The following is a 21,597-nucleotide window of genomic DNA, read 5'->3' as shown; positions in this document are numbered from 1 at the left end:
CCTGTCTTCTTTCTTCCTCTGACATAGGCAGCCACTGGGTACACAAGGGTCAATGACGCGTGGACGCTGTGAGAAAACAAGGCTGTGCTGCCCCACTTGAATCCTGCTCACGGCAGGACCAGGGCCAACCAATCGCAGGCTGCCAGGCGACCAGCTGAAGCAGTTCTTCCTGAATTTCTGCCTCAAGACAAAGAGGCTCTTCTACGCCAAGGCACCAACCGCAGGTTAATTGGGGGTGTTTTGCAAACAAACCTTGTTGAAATGATAAAGTCATGCTTCAGAACAATCGTCCTGGGAAAAACTGGGTGTGCAGTCTACAGAGTCACACACATACACGGAGCTTAGGGTTTCCCTCCAGTGAAGGAAGGCCACTGCAGAGCAGATGGGCCAGTTATAATGATAACTGCATATTCACACACTTTTATGATGTCAGACCTCAAAAGGCTCAAAGCATTTCATAAACAGATAAGTAAGGAGATCATGAATCCAGGGATGAGTCGAATCCCTTCCAACACAGTCCAGTGTTCTCCTGGGCTCTATGGCTGATAAAAATCAGTTCCTTTTTCTCTGTGACACATGAGAGTGAGATGACACCACTCCTATGGAGAACTTGGGAAATCTTACACAATGTCTAAGAAAAACATGGTTCTTTTACAAAATCATACTTCCATCTTCAGTATTTCCTTTGAGTCTTGCAACAACCTTTTAAAGATAAGGAAAAACTGGTGTCACACTCGGTACAGAAAGAAAAGGGTTCAGAGAGAATAAATGGCATATAAAGATGCATAGCTTTTAAGTAGGAAATAGCATAAAAGAGGCATGACCCATTCTGCAGGTGCTTAATTCAGAGCTCCTGTGTGCTTTGTACTCAGGCTTCAAAGCTCTTTTTTCTCCATTATGTATACAGCCTAAATTCTCAAGATCCTGACATCTGAGCCTGCTATAGAGTATCTTTTCCAGTGATTTCCGTTTTTACCTAAAAAATATTGCTCTGGTTTTGCTAGCATTACTGTTGGATTGTGTGTAAGCTTTTATTGTATTGGTCACCTTATGGCCTTGAGAAGCCAGAGAATGCTCACTTACTGACTTAAACAGAAGGTGACCAGGAGCCTAGGGAAGAGAAATCCAAAGTGAAACAGCCAAGGCTCAGAAAACTGAAGCCTTTCTCATCAGGGGAAGTAAAGATGACCCTGCTTCTTCACACTTCCTCTGGGAAGATGATAGATAAAGACTCAGTACCTGGCAAATAAAATGTGCACGTAAAATAATTGTTGGCACTGAATACTATGCTGATTCAGAGATCACAAATGCCAGCAAGGACTGGGAGAAAGGGGAACCCCCCACATGCTACTGAGGGGGAAAATACAAATCAGTATAACCATAATGAAAAGCAATACAGAGTTTCCTCAAAAAAAAAAAAAAAACTAGAAATAGATCTGCTATGTGATCTAGCAGTCCCATTACTGGGTAGATATCCATGGAAAATGAGAATCAGTCTATTGACGAGACAGCTTCTCTGCCACATTGATTGTACGGTTATACACAATAGTCAAGACAAGCAATCAACTGAATTGTCCATTGGCGGATGGGCAAACAAAGAAAATGAGGTGAGTCGTATTCTGCCATGACAAGAATGAAATCCTGTCCTATACAGCAACACATATAGAACTAGAGGACATTGTATTAAATAAGTCAGACAAAGAGAGACAAATTGCATGTTCTCACTTGCATACAGAAGCTAAAGGTGATCTCTGGGAAATGAGACTAGAATCATGGTTATCAGAGCCTACACAGGATGTAGGAGAGGAAGGGGTGGACATGAGGGTAGTTTGCAAGTAGGAGGCACAGTGTCATAGCAGAAACGACGTGTAATGTTCTGCAGCATTATAGTTGACAGCAAGTATATATTTCATAACAGCTAGGAGAAAATGTTCCAACACAAGGAAATGATAAATGGTTGAGATGATAAATATGTCAGTCACTTTGATCTGATCAGTGCACACTGTACGCCTATGCTGAAATACCACTCCTGTGCCTAATGCGCATGTACAATTATTATATCAATCTAAACTTTTAAATAGAAAATTTAAAAAGAATGCCAATGAACAACACTTACAGGGTAACTTCAAGGCTATCTTTAATGTTTTGCCTGAACTTTTATGCATTCAATTTTCACAACGGGAACTCTATCAGACACTAATGCTAATAACTTCACCCCTTCTTTGGAGACCAGAAAAATGGAGTACAGAGAGGCTAAGGTGCTTCCACCAGACATGGCAGTCCCCAGTGTTGAGTCCTAGGCTAGATCCCTCCAAGCAATGCCAAATGCTTAGCGATTTGGGGCAGGGAAAGGGTTGAGGGTTTGTTTTCAGCAAGTCCTTCAAATGGCAAAAAGAAAGTTTGATTCATCTCTCAATTCCAGGATATCAAGCATGGCAACCACAAAGTAATGAATTCCCAAGAAATTAATAATGCAAAAAGAATAAAAGTCCTTGATGGCTGGGGAAAACAAACAAACAAGCAAAAAACCATAATGCCACTTGCTAATTCAGCCTAAGAAACCTGGGACACTAGCATTTAGAAACCTGGGACACTGGCCACTTTGATGTGGTCTGGCCCAGGAATATATATATATCATCCAATTACACTATCTTCTACTCTGATATCCTGTGGGATGATGTTGCCAAAAGACCACCATTGTATTAAAAGATAAAAAGCCTAAAGTCACAATGCCAGCCCATGGAAATCACTCCAAATAGGCTCAATGGATAGATTTGTCAACAAGTGGCAGAATGTCTCACCCTCCATGGGTTTAGAAAAAAGGCTTTTCATAAAATTCTTTGTGAGACTCTTCAGAATCTTATCCTTAAAGGAAATTTGGTGTTCAACATATCTTTGAATTCATAATATTTTTGAACGGTACATTTGAGGTGAAGCATTTACTTAATTGTTCCCAGAGAAGAGTTGAAACACACTCTAACACACTGGGACAACCCCTTCAAGTCTTGAGAAGGTTTGAGCATAACCTCCTGAAAACCCACATTGTTACCACTTACATCCATCCTGAAAAGGAATATTGGCTGGGGGCCAAGTGTACCAAGGACTTTTGCTCCAAAAAAAAAAAAAAAACCCCAGACAGCTTGCACATGAAAGAGTACACAAAGCTATGCTAGCCATGCTCGGCTTTCATGGTTGCAAAGATCTGCAACTACCTTTAACCTTTACACAAATGCACACACACACACACACACACACACCCCTCATCAATACATCTGTGTGGTATGAAAGGGTGAAAGGGCAACACCTCAAGATTGCATGCAATGCCAAGTAACTTCCCTGGAGAAATCCCCTGACTTGCCTCCACCAAACTTCGAAGCCAGTCTGCTCTCCTGCCTATTTATCCTGAAGCTCTGGAACTATCCTCCCTTTATGCATATGACCTTACAAATACTGAAATTTGTATTATGCTGCATTCTCGGAAATTACTGAGGATTTTAATAACTACCACAGCACTTGGGTAGTCCCACTTACAGACAGGAAACTGAAGCCCGAAGAGGCAAGGCCACGTGGCTGATGTTCTGTGTTTGACAAATGATAGAACTGAAATACAATCCCATATACATCTCGCCTCAAAAATCATGTGTTATCTTTCTTTGGCTCCCTATTTTAGAAACAAATAAACAAAAACCTTCATTTCTTGGTAAGAATTTTGGAACTGCTACAAAAAAAACTAAAAAGGAAACTAATTTGGGATAACAGCATAATATGTAGATCCAACATTTAAGAAATATTTGCTTCCAATTGCATACCATTTGGTTAATACAATTTGTTGACTAATTCTTGCTACACTATACTATGTATTCATACCATAAAAAATCTATAAAAACTTGTTAATCTTCACATAATATTCAATATATGCAAAGTTATTACCACCTTTTTCCTTAGTAATAAATATTTAGATGACTTCTGATATTTTAATAGTCACAAAAATGGTAGAATAAAGCCTTTTGTACAAAAATCTTGGACTGAACTATTGATGTTTAATTATCATGATTCCTAAGTTATGAGGATCTGATTTTTTTCTATTGCCTCATGTAGCCTCTTCTTTAAGTTAGGAATCTTCTCCATCAGCACCGTCACTACCACCCCAGCATCTCTCTCTGCTTTGTTTCTGCATCAGCACATCACATCGTTACACAGAGGTTAAGAGAGCACTTGGGATGTCTGCATCCATATTCTGGTGTCTGGGATAGAGCTCTGGCTCCTCTCCTTTGAATCCCAGCTTTCTGCTCACTGCACCCAGTGAGGCAGCAGGTGGTGGCTCAAGTCCCTGGTTCCCTGCCACTCATGTAAGAAGCCCAGATGGAGTTTCAGACTCCTGTCTTCCACCTGGCTCAGCCTTGACTGTTAAAAGAGGAAACACCAGGACCATCAGCAAGGGGAATAGAATGAGGAGTGCTCTACAGCCAGACTCATGCACGCTGCCTTCTGTCCCTTGTTTTCTCACTTGGAATATGGAGCACCACCAACGCCTCCCTCAAAGGATTGAGACAAGGATGAAACCAGATGAAACATGTGACAAGGACTATGTAAGCCCCCTGTCAGCTGCTGTTACCCTCAGACATGCTAACAGATTTAGACAGCTTTCAAAGGGAGAGAGAAAAAAACTGCTTTCCTATTTGGCTTTGTTCTGTTTTTGTAAAATGAAACAAGTATTTTTTTTTTCAAATGTTTGAAGTAATTAAAAGCCTTCAGTTGAAATGACAGTTGTCAAGAGAACACTTCTCCAGTCCAGCAAGATTTCATGTCCTGTTGAAGACTTTGAGTTTGCTCATAAGCTGAATTAACACATTCTGAAGTCTCCCTTCACAGGCAATCCAACCTGCCTGGGTGCTGAGCGGGAGAGGTGCCAGAGCCTGGCCCCTCCCCGCTGGAGGCAAGTCGCGACTTTAGGCCACTCTGTCATTGGCCCTGGCTGTTTCCCAAGGAACATTTAATGATGAAGGAGGAGGATGCTGAGAGCACCCAGCAGGGACAGCAGTGAGGAAACGTGGTGCAGCCTCTATCGGGCAGAACTGAGGACACTGAGGAGCTGGGAAGGTGCTCACAGTGAGGTTTTATTAAGAGGCAAGGAGGCTGCAAGGTTTTCTCTGACCATCATACAGTAATGAAATGAAAAGGAAGAAAACTGGTCATTTAGGGATCCAATTGGAGAATTAGAGTTTTCAGGAAGGAACCAGAGATTCTAGGAGGGAACCAGAAATCCCAGGGGTTCAACAACAATGAAGTTTGAAGAAAGCGTTGAAAGCAATGGAAGCCTTATAAGAAGGAGTCAGCCGTTTCCAGGTGAGAGTCATCAGGCAAATGGCAAACCAAAAGCCAATGGGAAAGCTGAGGCCTATGTAAAGCAGGAGGCCAGCAAGTACTGCAAGGAGCCTAGGAACGGTCTTAGCATGTACACCTGGCAGGAAATAAAGAAACACAACCAGAACTCAGACCAGTGGCTGGTAATCAACCGTAAAGTTTACAACATTACAGACTGGGCCAACAGACATCCAGGTGGGCGCCGGGTCCTCAACCACTATGCCGGGGAAGATGCCACGGTAAGGAAATCCAATCTCTCTCTCTCTTTCTCTCAGTCTCTGTCTCCCTCCCTCCCACTCTCTCTCTCTTTCTCCTTCCCCACCCCTCTGCTTATGAGTGCCTGAAATCCTGACTCTTCCCAAAAGAATTCAAGTCCACCATGTGCAGGCTCCACAGTCACTCACTTCCTCCCTAACCAATTTTTTCAGGATTTCCATCTAACAAGAATTGGGAAGCAAATTTGGCTTCAAAGTCCAACTATTATTACTCTGGGTTTGGGAGGATCTCCAGTGGTGACTGTGAGCATTCTGTTTGTCAACTTTGGGTTTGGTTCTGTGCTTTGTATTCTGTTTTGCTTTGTTTTGATGTGGGGTCACTGTCTAGCAACCAAAGTAACACATGGATGGGCATACTCCAGAGCAAAGAGTTCCTGCACGCAGATAGAAATCTCTTAACAATCAAAGTGTCTAAACAAAGTCAGCAATTCATGCAGTGATTATCAAAGTGCGATTGCTAGTAACATAAAACAACCATTACCTGCACATCTAAGAGTTTGAAAGAACTCCTCTGTATGCTATAGTTCATTCAGTGGAATACAACTGACACAACCACTTTATGAGCACATTCAAATTCCCTGCTTCACTTAAACCTGTTCCTGAAGAAGGTGAATATTATTCATGTGTCACAGATGAAACAGCTGATATTCAAATAGCAAATTATGTGTCATACCACCAGCAAGTGACAGTGCCAAATTCTGAAATCACATTGGTTTGATACATAGGCATAAACCACACACATATGTATATAAGTATGCATATATATATATATATAGTCTTAAAATATAACATTTACATAATATTTGATCAGGACATCTCCCAGACTCTGAAGTACATTTAAAAATCCCTTCAGATCTGAATATTCCATAGTAACATCTGTTTTCTCTTAGCTAGGAGTTTTATTTCCATGTTGTACACGAGAAACAGAATCAGAAAAGGTGTTGTACTAAATCAACATTAGAAAAACTAGTACATAACATCACAGAAATTCTGCATGCCCTCTCTGCCCAACTTCTGTTCTCCCATCTTCTTGTTTTGAATCTGTATTCAGATGAATGTCTTTGTGAGTTTATCCCAATCCATCCCCACCTATCAGTCAGAAAATGAGCAATGGTATGTGGCAGGAGGTGATCTCTTGTATTCTAAAGAATAATTTGATGAGAATAAGGAAAAGATTAGCAAATATCAATGGAAAAATCTACAGATTCTTTTCTATACCCCACCAAATTTTCACAACTCAGGGAATATATGGAGCAGCCTTTTCACAAATCAGAAAAGATATCAATTGCAGAATTAAATCAAATGGTAAATAGGCAAGGATATAGATTTTTTTAAGATTGATTTATTTATATTGGAACAGCAGCTCAGATGTTGCAGAGAGAAGGAAAAGCAGAGATAAAGATCTTCCATCCACTGATTCACTCCCCAGATGACCATAACGATCAGAGCTGAGTCAATCCAAAGCCAGCAGCCAGCAACTTCTTCCAGGTTTCCCATGTGGATACAGAGAACCAAGGCTTTGGGCAATTCCACATTGTTTTTCAATGCTACAAGCAGGGAGCTGGATGGGAAGTGGAGCAGCCAGGACAGGAACCAGCACCCGTAATGGATCTTGGAACTTGCAAGATAAGAATTTAGCCTTTGAGCCATCATACTGGGCTCTAGGACATAAACTTTTAACTTCCATATAATGAACTGATACCCTCACTCAGTGGGCGACAACACATATAACACAGTTTCAATTTGCTAACAATTTTTTATCTCTTAAAAAGCAGGAAAACTAATTGATTGATATCATAGAAACCTTAAGAATCTGAAGGATCAGCACCCGCACCAAAACAGATTTATTTTTGTGTTAGACTGCAGGAAATTAATCTGAATAAATCCAGAGAGAAGATTTTCCAAGGGGAGATGATTCAATAAGTATAAGGAGTTGAGAGTGCCAGGAAACTTGACAATCAAAGAACTCCAGGCCAATCAGAGCACAGAGCTTCAAGTGAATGTGGGAAAGTTTTCAGAATTCTCTGAGCTTCAGCTTTGTCATCAACAACACAAGGAAGACATTACATATCTGACTGGTTTCTGTTCCATGCATATAAAATGTTTGGCATTAAGACAGACACAAGAAAATTTCATTAAATTATAGTTGTCATTATTCATGTCGCAGGCATACCTTAGCTGTTAACTCATCACTGGCTTGCAAAACCTGATGATATTTGACGTCATTTAGTTGCTACATGAGGGCTATAGATAAGGAAGGGAGACAGAACATAATGGCATAGAATGTAAATTAAAATGCTCATTCTGCAACTTCAGAGGTATTTATAGATGCTGCCCTAAGTCGCAGACATGGAGCAAAGTGCACTCTCGGTGTGCCAAGCCTGGACCCACAGCTTCACCTGCCCAGAAGAAACATCTTTTTCCTATTTACAAAGGAACTGCTTTTCCAGGCCTCATTAAAGATGGATCATGATACCTGAGTATTTGCTCATTCACTCAGTCAGTTATTCTGCAACTCTTCTTAGGAAACCAGATTAATGCTTAAAAGCAAGAGTTTTTGAAGGAAGGTCTAATTTACCTCTGGGTAAAAAGGAAGTCTCATCAGAGTTATCCAGAAGATAGTGATAATCATACCTTCATCTTAGCATTGTTACCAAAGTCAATAGAAAGAAAATTAAGTGTTCAGTGTGGTTCTTCACACGGAGTTAACACTCAAAAGATTTCTTCAATGGATTTTAATGTTATTCAAGGGATTTTACTGTCAACAAAAGGTCTATAAAAAACAATTGGCATACATGTTCCTTTTGCTTCATGTGTAAGTAGGAGTTATCTGATTGAGTTCATGTACATGAATGAAAACTGTTGTCACAGAGCTAAAATCTAGATTTTAGGCCTAGGTCTTTTCACTTTTAAGAGTTCACTTTGGAAAGGCCAGAAGCAACCTAAAACTCCAATAAGAAGAATTGCTTATATAAATCATAACATAATTGCAGGCATGATGAACTATTTTACAATAATGAAAATGAACATTGAAAAGTATTTGATGACAGTAAATACTCATGTTTAAATAATTGACCACAAGTGTGTATACCACAACAGTATGAGTTCCATGAAAAACATGAATGCAATCTTAGGACACAAGCAAAGAAGCAGCATATTTCAAAGAAATAAAGCAGGATGATTATGCTCTGAACTGGCCAGCTCTCTCCTAATCTCCAGACACCACAGTCTAAGAGTGAGAATGAGACTCAAGATGTTTCTCCAGAAAGCAAAGGCCAACACAACCAGAAGGGAGTGGCAAGAGGTCAAAAGGAGTTATGGCAGAGTTTGTTTCAACTATTTAAAGGATTACTAAGTGGAAGAAGGTAAAGCTGCGTATAACAAAAGAAGAGACTCCTGTGTGGTTTGGGATGAGCAGAGCAAACAGGCAAGGCTGGGGCAGGGGTGGGAGGGTGTTCAAAGGTGGAGTACACACTTGATTCATATCTTGAGTAAGCATTCAGCCACGTAGCCAATTTCCTTACTCAGCACAATACTAGCCAAGACACATGTTCAATTAATGCAAATATCACGGCATGAAATGAGAAGAGAAAAATTTGGAGAGAAAATAAAACAGAGAGATCGGAAGGAAAAGAGGGGAAGGGATAGAAAGATTCTGAAGTGCTGAGCCAAGAAGTTTGCATTCCACGTTCACTGCATGGTTGCCTCTTCTAGTCCACATGATGATACTCACCTAGTGTAGTACTCATTCCCACCCCACCATAACAACAACAACAACAAAATGTACTAGTCTTTCTCAGATGTTATTGAACAGGGAAAAAAATAGACAATCATTGCAACGTTCCTGGCTTGTCATTATCTTGTAAATAATCTGGTCTTCCCTTGAATAGAGGGCCAAGTTGTAAAATAGATGGCGGACAAAGAGAAGGAAGTGTAAGTGCTAACAAGTGAAAATGGGCCCTGAGGACATGATGACCTTCTGAAACGGAATCCTACCAGTTAGCTAAATATAAAAATCAGAAGGGCTTATTAACAGGCAGAAAGACCAGGATGGAGCCAAGGAACATGGTGAACGTCAGTAGGATTGGAGAAGGAATGTGTGAAAAGGATAGCTTGGATAGATCATTTATAACACTTGATGATATCAAGTGACTATATATGTGACCAGAGTGAATTGCTAAATTTTGAAAAGAAAATAGGTGGTAGATTCTTATCACTACAGGTATACAGAGCAGAAAAAATATCTAATTTGTATCTACAATTAATTCATTTGATCCTCATAGCAAGTTTATGAATTGCTTGGCTTTTATCATCACTTCCATTTGGGGAAGAGAATACAGAATCATGTGGGCATGTCTTGTCCACTATTTCACTGACTGCAAGAGGCAAAGTCAGAATTTAGATGCAGAAAAGTGGTTCTAGTCTACTTTCCTAATCAATTATATGCATAAAGATCACTCCACAGTAATTTGTAAGACTTTTACACACTTAGATCACAATTTAGGTATATTTCTTTATTTTTAATCACTCCCTCCCCTAAAACCATAAACACAAGAAGTCCAGAACTCCCTTCTTGGAGAATCCTTCTTCCCTTAGAACTGTTAAAAATTCCTGGGCAGAAACAGTCTCACTCAAGCATAAGTGGGATATGGATATAGGAACCATAGCTGTCCTCATTACTACATGGGATTGTTACTGGACCTGAATCTTAGATCAGAACACAACTGATGGAGGTTAAGCCATGGCCTGTGATGCCAGCATCCTGTGCAAGAATACCAGTTCAAGTCCCAGCTGCTCTGCTTCTAATCCAACTTCCTGCTAATGCACTGGGAAAATAGCAGAAAATAGCCCACATGTCTGGGTTTCTCCCACCCTTATGGGAGACTCCAGTGGAGTTCCAGGCTCCTTGCTTCAGCCTGGCCAAGGCCTGGCTGCTGCAGTCGTTTAGAGAGTGAGCCAACAGATGGACTGACTCTCTCTCTCCCTCTTTGCCTTTCCCCTTCTGTGTCATTGTACTTTTCAAATTAGTGGAAAATGTACCCCCAGTATGTCCCCTCTAAAGAGTCCATGACTTGAGCTCAGCACAATGGCTCCATTGGCTAATCCTCTACATCCAAGTGCCAGCATCCCATAGGGAAGCCAGTTAATGTTCTGGCTGCTCCATTTCCCAGCCAGCTCCCTGCTTGTGGCCTGGGAGAGCAGTAGAGGATGGCCCAAAGCCTTGGGACCCTATATCCATGTTGGGAGACCCAAAAGAGACCCCTAGCTCCTGGCTTTGGATCAGCTCAGCCCTGGCTGTTGTGGCCATGTGGGTAGTGATCCAGTGAATGGAAGATCATTCTGTCTCTCCTCTCTGTAAATTTGCTTTTCCAATGATAGATTTATAGAAAGATAGATATATACGAAATCTAAAGAGCCCAAGACTTGAAGGCTATTATCTTATAATCTCTCAAGCCTGTATCTTAAGCCACATTTGTCCATTTTAATCTGTTTTTCTCTAAAAATGACTAATTCAATGGTCCTCATTCTAGCCTTGACCAAGAACTAAAAAGCAGCCTGCATGAGTATAATCAATTTCCATGACAAGACTGATGTTAGACTGTAAAACTTCATAATGGCCCATAATTCAAGCAACAATTTCTTCTGGGGCTCAAAAATAAGTAAATAATCATGTCATCCCTACTCCAGAATAAGCTGGTTACTGGGGTCATGCCTAGAGAAGTAGTGCATTCAGTGGCTACACCTCTGGATAAGGCTTTCTTGGAGGGTTTGCCAGCATAATTTTGATCCATCAGCTTGTAACATCAACCTGAGTCAACAGTGAATTCTCTGTGCTGGAGTTTGTGTTGGCTCCCCGGCTGGGCACAGGATGAATCAAGGAAGGAAACCTGTATGTGGATGAATAAATCTCTTCTAAGCCTCTAACCATCCCTGTGATTTACAGGATGTCTTCAGAGCCATGCACCTGGACCTTGATGTTGTACAGTTGTACCTTAAGCCATTACTCATTGGAGAACTTGCCCCAGAAGAACCCAGCCAGGAGAGAAACAAAAATGTGAGTGTTTTTGTGAAGAATTCAAATGTGTGGAAGGATGGGAACAAGGCAGATTTTGAGGATAATTTATCATTTTCTATGATAAAACAAGCACCCTTCCTGAATGAACCCACAATAGAGTAGAAGAGCTTTTATTTATCCATAGAGAATATTTTCCAAGACTCCTGGCAGATCCCTGAAATTTTGTATAACACTGATTCCCATACACAAGCAATGAAATATCACAGCAATCAATCTGATAACTGAAATGGCTACTTCTTGATGATGGATAATGTAGGCAACATGGATATTGTGTAGAAAGGGATGATTCACACCCCTGGCAGAAGAACGGAACAGTGTGAGATTTCATCATGCTATTCAAGAGGATGAATGAAATTTAAAATCTATAGACTATTTACTTCTGGAATTGTTCATTTAACATTTTCAGACTGCAATTGACCTCAGAATGCCAAAACCATGAAGCAGAGCCACAAATAAGGGTTACTACCATAAATGAGAGTATTTCACAAATTTAAAGTCAATGTCAGCTTCTTTTAAGCCTCAGGAGGCTTAACCTTCTGTAATACAAAGTAATGAAATATTTGGCCCTCTACCAAATAGTGATTCCATGTTCTTAAGCACCTATTTCGTGCTAGGCAACTTACACATATAATTGTTTCAGTGACTGCTTATCATTATGTACTTATTGTCTCTGTCAATGCTCCCTGCCAAACTAGGTTCCGTGAGAGTTGAGAACATGATTATCTTGCATAGCCATGTGTCCTCAGAACTTACCTTCACAGGATCAGATATGTAGTAGATATTCCATAACAGCTATTGAATGAAAGATGTAAATATATCCTGGCTACTATTATTACTACTTTGGGGGAAAGCATCCCTCAAGAAAAACATGATACTTCCCTACAATCCCTGCAGTTGGTGCTGCCACAGCACACAGCAGGACTTCCAATCCATTTTCTCTGTCTCTATCTCCTTAGTATTCCCAGGAATGTGTGCCATTCTTTCTGTAATGTTGTGCCACCATGCAATTCTAGCTTCTAAAGAGAAGGGACTCTTTAAGATGAATGATTTACTGTAGTGATTCTACATGCAGTTTAAAAATATTTTAATTATTGTCAGACAGTTACATTTCCGGCAATTTATTTTTATGACAACTTACATGATGGTTAATGCCTTTGAAGTGGTTTGTACAAAATACTGATCTACACACCCTAATAAAACAAATGGAATAAGATTTGATTCCCTCCTCAAGAAATGAGGAGATAGACTCACAGAGGGTATTGGGACTGATTGTAGGGGGACGACCCGGGTATGTGCAGATCCAAGATTAACCCTCAGGTTTTCTCCTCAGGCCTGTGGGCATTCCACACAGGGTGCATTACCTGAACGCTCATCCTCATCCTGCTTTTCTGAAGTTCTATGACCTTAGGCCAATTCTAAACCCTATCTGCTGATCAGTTTTCTCCCTATAAAAAGTGACAACAATAATAACACCAACTTCATAAGAAATTAGGGATATGTTGTGATAAGCAACATCACTTGAAGTGTTTAGAACAGTGTTGGACCATGTGCATGTTCAAGACATTTTAGATACTATCACGATCATGGATCCAACAGTGATAGTAGTAATTTAGAAACCTTCAGGTATGTCCATATTTTGGGGACAGGTGATGTTAGCCTTAAAAAAGAATATGATGAAAAAAATAATTCTGAAAATAAAATTCTGTAGGGGAAAAAACTACCAATGATTGAAAACTAAAAATAGTCAATTATTATCTTAAAGGCTATTTGTCTCTCAGAAAGGCTTACCACACATTTTGTTTAGGACTTCTATTTGAACATTCAGGTAGCCCCATATAGAAAGCTGGTGTTTGAGCACAAAATGAGGTATCAGGAGGTATGAAGCCCAACATTTGTCACTTGCTGGTGATTTATTTTAGGCATAGATGACACCCTACTCTGTACAATAAGTGGAATGGAAAATATGACAAGGCCCAGAGACACCCTAGACATGGTCAATAATAATAGACAATTATTAAAATTATCTATGGCCATCAGCATTCCAATGTTGATGAACACTTGGAGATGATCTTACAGACACTTTTATCAGGCAATGGATTCTTTAAAAGTTGTATCAATAAATTTTGAAGTGGTATTTTTGGCTTCTAAAATTATTTCCATGATGCTTTCTTCTTATTTCCAATTTCCCTCCTTTCTGACATTTGATGGACTTAGTAATTCCCATAACCTTGTTACATTGTCAAGTGACCTACTTTAGACTCATTAATGTCATTAAGCAAAGACATATTTCTTCTCAGTCCATGCATACTCCTTGATATAATGTGGCAAGCTCAGAAGCCAATGCCAATACTCTGCAAGAATACACACAACACAATTGTGAACACCATGGTGCTTGGAAACCACACCCCAAGGCCACTAGTGTGTGGTCATATAATGAAAGGCTCTCAAAAAAAATTCCTCCTCAAAGCTAATCAGAATGAACCATGTTGTTCTGTATTGACTGTCTTCTGTGACAGAGTCCTTTGTGTACTTCGTGAATTGGTAAGCCCTCTGTAAGTTATACCAGTAACCATGGTAACACAGAGGATTACAATCAAGTCTTCTAAGCATAACCGGACTTCAATCAATGCCTGAACTAGCAAGGTTTCAAAGGCAGCTAATGGGCTGACACTTATCTCTACTGAGTGCTCCTCTCCCCTGCCATCTCTTTCCAAAAATATCCCTGAGCCCCAGCACAGTCTGAACGCAGTTGTCAAGTCACTGCTCATCTTTGTCTCCTCTAGAAAACATCTGAAATGAAGCTGATCATAATTTTTTTTAAATCTTTGTTTGCTTGTTTTACTTGGCTTTTCATTATTTTCATTTTTGCTAATATAAAACTAACAAATTTTATGGGGTTTTTTTGCATAAACACAATTCTAAGAAAACAGTCACACTCCCTTGCTTCCCCTAATCCTCTCATACTCTTTTCTTCAGAAGTATTTGTAGAGAAGTAATTTTAATCCACTCTATGTTCACAGGTTTAATTTGTCACTAGTCATAAAATTCAACAAGTAAAAAGCAAAAATGCCACAAGACCGCGTTGCCACTGGAGTACAAACATGGGACAAAAATGACAATTTTATCCTAAAGCGACCATTTCATTATTGCGTATTCTGGTAATTCTATGTAGGTCATGTAACAGAGAAAACATGATTTTTCATTTTTTAAAAAATATATTTATTTTATTGTTATTTTTATTGGAAAAGCAAATATACAGAGAGAAGGAGACTCTGAAAGATCCTCTGCCCACTTGTTCACTCTCCAAGTGGCCACAATGGCTGGAGCTGAGTCGATCTGAAGCCAGGAGCCAGGAGCTTCTTCCAGGTTCCCACATGGGTGCAGAGTCCCAAGGCTTTGGGCCATCCTCAACTGCTTTCCCACACCACAAGCAGGGAGCTGGATAGGAAGTGAAGCACCAAAATATGAACTGGTACCAATATAGGATCCCAGTGCATGCAAGACGAGGATTTAGCCCTTCTGCTATCATGCCAAGGCCAATATTTGTCTTTTGGAGAGTGGCTTATTTCACTAAGCATAATGGTTTCCAGTTCTATTGTTTTCTTGGAATTTCATTTTTTATGGCTGAGTAGTATTCCATGTGTCTATTTACCACATTTTCATGTTTTAACTTTTTTTTATTTTATGATAGAATTTCATAGGCTTTGCGATCTCACTTACCTCCTCCCAAAATTTCCTCCCCTTCGCACTGATTTCCCTTATCTTATTACCATAGTATAGTCCTTTATAAGCAGTCATAAGTCCATCATTCTGCTATTTAAGTGTATCTTGACATCGCGGGTAGGGACAATGGCAGAGAGTCCAACAACCTATTGTCAAGTTATATTTAAGAGTTTCATTGGGAGTTCATCTTTGATTTAGAAGTAGAGATGCATGCTGCAGTGTATCTTCACAACTGGATATGATAGCCTGTGTCACACAGTAACTATGTATTTCCTTAAATGAAAAGCCACAAAACAAAATCAACAACAGGAAGAAAGTTTAAAATTTCATAATGCTGGTCAACTGGCAGATGCTGGCACATGGGGCTAATTCTGTCAAGTTAAACTGCAGAACCACCTGGAGAGTACATGATCCAGGATTGGGGGTGGGCCCAGTAGGGAAATAGTGGGCATTTCCCTCTTGGGTAACTACTCCTACTAGAGAGCATGAACCCAGAACTAGGGCAGATATGGCTGCACAGAACAGCACCCACCAGCATGTGTTTGGGATGGATAGTGGGGCTGGTTGGATTGACCTGGTTGGGTCAATGCCCATTGACATGTGTGAGAGCTGAATGGGATATGGGACAGTCTGGACAGGGCTGCTGTACATACTGGCAAGCATGGGAACCAGGACAGGGGATGGGCCTGGTGAGGGTTATGGGGAGTTGCCCCTACTAGGCTACAGCCCCCACTGGTTTATGTGACCAAGTGTGTGGTGGGCAGGATTGCACTGGGCTCCAACACCCCTTAGTTTGTGTAGAAGACAGGACTAGAAACAGAACTGACCCAGCAATTGCAACCACCAGCATATGCATAAGCTGATTGGGGCGACGGACTCTGCTGGACACTGTACAGGCATGCACACATGCACACATGTGGGATCACCTCAGACAAAGTTTCTTTGGGCATCCCTCTAACTGAACCGCTGATCTCAGAATCCCAACCATGAGGAGAAGTGCAGGTTCCATGGTGTGACCATGGAGTGCATATATCAAAGCTGAGCCTCCTCAGAGGCTCAGATGGACTGGTAACAACATATCCAGGTGCATATGGAGGATATGGTAGACCATAGGAACCTGCAGAGGATACCCAGTACCACAACAGAAGACAGAGAACAAAACAAATCAGTCATCTACCCCAGCCACATGCTGGCAGTGAAAATCTGGGCAAAGACTCTAAGGTGGACTATGTCTGCCAGTGGATTCTGGAGCGATTTCATCATGCTTGAAATGGCGAGACTAGCAGCAATCCAGAACTATTGATCTCTCAAAACCACTTGAGCAGTGCCCTCAGAGCATGCTCCACGTAAGGGACCCTGGAATAGATGGGAGGCTAGGGTGAGGCTTCTCCCTTTATCTCCACCCTTTACCCCAGATACAGGAAAAAAAGAGAGAATGTGGAAACAATGGTCTTACCCACTTTCCTGTAACCCTTGACCCTTTGTGCCCTAATCAACTGTGTAAAGATTATCCAAATAAAATAATAAAAACAAAGATAACAGAACATGGGAGTGAGAAGAAAATTAAATTTATATAATTCTGGGCCTAGTGATTAAAGTCCTCGCCTTGCACTCACTGGGATCCCATTTGGGAGCTGATTCTAGTACTAACAGCCCCATTTCCCATCCAGCTCAGCTCTCTAATTATGCCTTGGAAAGCAATCGAGGATAGCCCCCCAAAGCTTTGGGACCCTGCACTCACATGGGAGACCCAAAAGAGGCTCCTGTCTTTGGATCAGCTCAGCTCTGGCCGTTATGGCCAAATGGGGAGTGAATCATCGGACAGAAGATCTTCCTCTCTGTATATCTGACTTTCAAATAAAAAATAAAAAACAAAAATCTTTGAAATAAATTTATAATGCCATGAAGTTAAATAGCATGTTACTGAATGACCAATATGTCATTGAAAATGAAAAAAGCAAATAAAAATCTTCCTGGAAAATTATGTTACTGTATGACCTCTGAATCAGTAAAGAATTCAGTAAGAGACAAGAAACTGTTTTTGAAGAAATGAAAATAAAAACAAAAATATCAAAACCCATGAATTACAAGAAAAACAGTATTGAAAGGGCTGTTGATCTTCTATTTTCCATGAAGGTTACCTTATATAAGACAGACCATATGATATTTGTCCTTTTAATATTGACTTATTTCACTGAGCATAATGGTCTCTAGTTGGGAAATTTGGTTGCAAATGGTAAAATTTAAATCTTTTTAATGGCTAAGTACTATTCCATCGAGTAGATGTACCACAATTTCTTTATCCACTCCTCTTTCAACAGGCATCTGGGATGTTACAATATCTTTGCTATTGTAGAATGTGCTGCTGTAAATACAGGAGTACAGGTCCCTTTCTCATATGCAGATTTTGTTTCCTTTGGATATATTCCCAGAAGTGGAATAGCTGGGTCATACAGCAATCAATTTTCAATTTGCTTAGCACTCTACATACTGACTTCCATAGGGGTTGTACCAGTCTACACTCCCACCAGCAGTGAAGGAGGGTGCCTTTCCCCCCCACATCCACACCAGCAGGTGGTGTTAGTAGAATTCTGAATTTAAACCAATCTCACTGGAGTTAAGTGGAACCTCAATACGGTTTTCATTTATATCTCCTTGACAGCTAGGGAGCCTGGACATCTTTTCATATATCCATTAGCCATTTGAATTTGTTCTTTTTAAAAATGTGTATTCATTTCTTTTACCCATTTTTTCTTTTTTTTTTTTACAATCTTTTTTTTTTCTTTAATATTCATTTATTCATTAATTACATTGCATTACATGACACAATTTCATAGGTACTGGGATTCCCCCCCCCTTCACCCCAAACCCTTCCCCCATCATGAATTCCTTCACCTTGATGCATAACCACAGTTCAAGTTCCGTTGAGATTCCCTAATTAAAAGTTTACACCATACAGAGTCCAGCATCCCACTTGTCCAGTTCAAGTTCAACGGCCTCTTAGGGAGGCCCTCTCAGGTTTGTAGGCAGAGCCAGCAGAGCGTCACCTCGATCAATTAGAAGCTCCAACATATCATCAGCAACAGTCCAGGTATGATGAGGCTGGTGCAGAGTCCACTGATTGACATAGTCCGTCTTAGGGTTTCCCCTTGTCCAGTTTTCCGCTGCAAGCATAAAGCTGAGGTGGTTGATTCATCTACTCCATTTTCCATCTTTTTTTGATTAATGCTTTGATTCCTCCATTTTGTTCAGGGGAATCCCCCTAAAAAAAACTTTGAGGCATTCCCAGTCCAGGCTCCTACATGTACTACTAGTAAGCACAGTGCCCGCCACCGTCCATCACTCTGATCAGCTGATGGTTTTAACCCCTGGGTTGGTTCTCTTCTGAGCCCCGACCTCTATTGGAACCAATGAGTATCGCATCTCTCCCCGGCTCCGCCCATCACACTCTTGTGCCTCACCTAAACCAGTGGGAGGAGTGCTGGTCAGGTGTTGCATTCCCTGCTAGCACAGGCCATTTCACTTTGGCATTTTGTGTTTTGTACTTTTTTTTTTTTTTTTTTTTTTATCGCAACCAAACCCGGCCAGGCCCCCACACAGTTTCAGCACTTGGGCATGCCAGTGGATGACTTGAACCGACCCATTTTTTCACAGGGATGTTTGTTTTGCTGTCATTGTGTTTCTGAAGCTCTTTGTAAATTCTGGATTTTATTTACCTACCTGTTGTGTAGTGTTCAAAGATTTTCTCCCATTCTGTTGCTGCTTCCTCACTTTGTTGGTTGTTTTCTTTGCTGTACAGAAGCTTTTTAGTTTGATATAGTCCCATTTGTTTATTTTGGCTTTCACTACCTTTGCTTTTTGTATCTTTTCCAAGAAGTCTTTCGCCATTCCTATATCTTGGAGCGTGCTCCCTATGCTTTTCTCTAATAGTTGGTGGATTCTGAGTGCAGATTCACGTCCTTGATCCATTTAGAGCTGATTTTTGTATATGACAGGTGGGGGTCTGACTTCTTACTTTTATAGGCTGCTATCCAATAGTCACAACATCATTTACTGAAGAGAGTAGGTTTTTCTCCTGGTTAGTTTGCCATTCTCTTGTCAAAGATTAATTGCTGCACATGTGTGGGCTCCCTTCTGCTGTTTCTATTCTGTTACACTGATCTTCTTCTCTGTTTCTGTACCAGTACCAGTACCAGACCGTTTTGATGACATTTGCACTGTAGTATGTCTTGAGGTCTGGAATTGAGATTCCTCCTGCTTGATTTTTATTTTTCAGGATAACGTTGGCTATTCGTGGTCTCTTGTGTTATCAGATGGACTTTCGTATCACCTTTTCTGTTTCTGAGAAGAATTTTGTTGGGATTTTGATTGTGATTGCATTGAATCTGTATATTGCTATTGGTAATATGGTCATTTTGATATGTTGATCTTGCCAATCCAGGAACATGATAAGGTTCTCCATTTCTCAAGATCTTCTTCAATTTCCTTTATAGATAATTTATAGTTTTCATTATAGAGGTCCTTCACATTTAGTTAGCTTAATTCCTAAGTATTTAAGATTCCTCTCCTCTATTTTAAAGGGGACTGTACTTACAATTTCTTTCTCATCCATGGAATTATTTGCATACACTAGTGCCATCGATTTGTGTTCATTAATTTTGTATCCTGCTACCCTGCCAAAGTCTCTTGTGAGTTCCAGTATATTCTTGATTCGAGTTTTGGGTTCTCCTATATGGAGAATCATGCCATCTGCAAACAGGGATAACATCCTCATTTCTGATTTGAATTCCTTTATTTTTTTTTCTTGACTAATAACTCTGGCAAGCACTTCCAACACTATATTGAATAGAAATAGTGAGAGTGGACATCCTTGTCTAGTTCCAAATCTTAGTATAAAAGCTTCCAGTCTTTCCCCATTTAGTATGATGCTGGCATTGGGCTTTTTGTATATTGCTTTGATTATGTTAGAGAAGTTTCCCTCTACGCCTATCTGGTTTAAGATAGTATTCTCTACTCTATATTTACCACATTTTCTTTATCCCATCATCAGTTGAGGGGCATTTGAATTGATTTCATATATTAGCTATTGTGAATTGAGATATAATAAACATGAATGTACAGATAACTCTCTTGTGTTCAGGTTGGATAAATTCCCAGGAGTGGGATTGCTGGATCACATGGCGGATCTATTTTCAGCTCTCTGAAGAATTTCCATATTGTCTTCTGTAATAATTGTGCTAGTTCGTGCTCCTACCAAAGTGTATCAGGGTACCTTTTCCTCTATATCCTCACCAGCATTTATTGTTTCTTCATTTTCAGATGTTAGATCTCCTAATTGGGATGAAGTGAAATCTCATTGTGGTTTTCATTTGCACTTCCCTCATAGCTATGGAATCTGAAAATTTTTTTCTGTTTCTCTGTCATTTTAATTCTATCTTTTGAAATCTTTGCTTTTAGATCTGGACAATTAAACATATTGATATCAATAACATTATATTAATGAAATAAGCAAATTACTAAGGTAATACAATAAACTATGGATGTTCAGAGTCTCTCTTTTTTTCCCCTTTAGAGCTCATTCCTTGTTTGCTTATTTATTTCACAGTCCCAGTTGGTAGAAGATTTTCGACAACTACGGAGGACATTAGAGGCTATGAACATGTTTGATGCTAACTTCACATTCTTTTTCCTTCACCTCACCCAAATACTGATTTTGGAATTCCTGGCGTGGCTAATACTATATCACTTTGGCAATGGCTGGACAGTCACAATATTTGTTTCTTTCATTCTTACAGTTTCCCAGGTAAGTAGCTGTTGTAAACCTAGACAATGATCTTGAAGAAAGGCTCGGTGTTTTTTTTTTTTTTTCTTAAAGATTTATTATCATTTGAAAGGCAGAATTACAGATAGAAGAGACAAATAGAGAGGTCTTCCATCCACTAGTTCACTCCTCAAATGATCCCATGGCCAGAGACGAGCCAATCCGAAGCCAGGAGCTAGAAGTCCAGAGCCAGAAGCTTCTTCCAGGTCCCCCAAATGCTTGTATGGGTCCAACAATTTGAACCATCTTCTGCTGCTTTCCCAGGACATAAACAGGAAGCTGGATCAGGAGTGGAGCAGCCAGGACATGAACAGGTGCACCTGTTCAATGCTGCTACC

General features: G+C 40.3%; 1 protein-coding gene across 1 annotated transcript in view; it reads left to right on the top strand.

Annotated features, from left to right (window-relative positions):
* The first annotated feature begins 5,282 nt into the window (after nt 1-5,282).
* The window catches only part of LOC101528792 (fatty acid desaturase 2-like protein FADS2B), a 37,219-nt gene continuing 20,904 nt past the window's right edge, over nt 5,283-21,597 (top strand). The window contains exons 1-3 of the mRNA XM_004585519.2: nt 5,283-5,603; nt 11,584-11,694; nt 21,044-21,241. Coding sequence (XP_004585576.2) covers nt 5,283-5,603; nt 11,584-11,694; nt 21,044-21,241 — 630 coding nt within the window. The remainder of the gene's footprint in view (nt 5,604-11,583; nt 11,695-21,043; nt 21,242-21,597) is intronic.

Source organism: Ochotona princeps, chromosome 4 (genome assembly GCF_030435755.1).
Source record: "Ochotona princeps isolate mOchPri1 chromosome 4, mOchPri1.hap1, whole genome shotgun sequence".
Taxonomy (NCBI): Eukaryota; Metazoa; Chordata; class Mammalia; order Lagomorpha; family Ochotonidae; genus Ochotona; species Ochotona princeps.
This window is presented reverse-complemented; position numbering and strand designations above follow the sequence as displayed.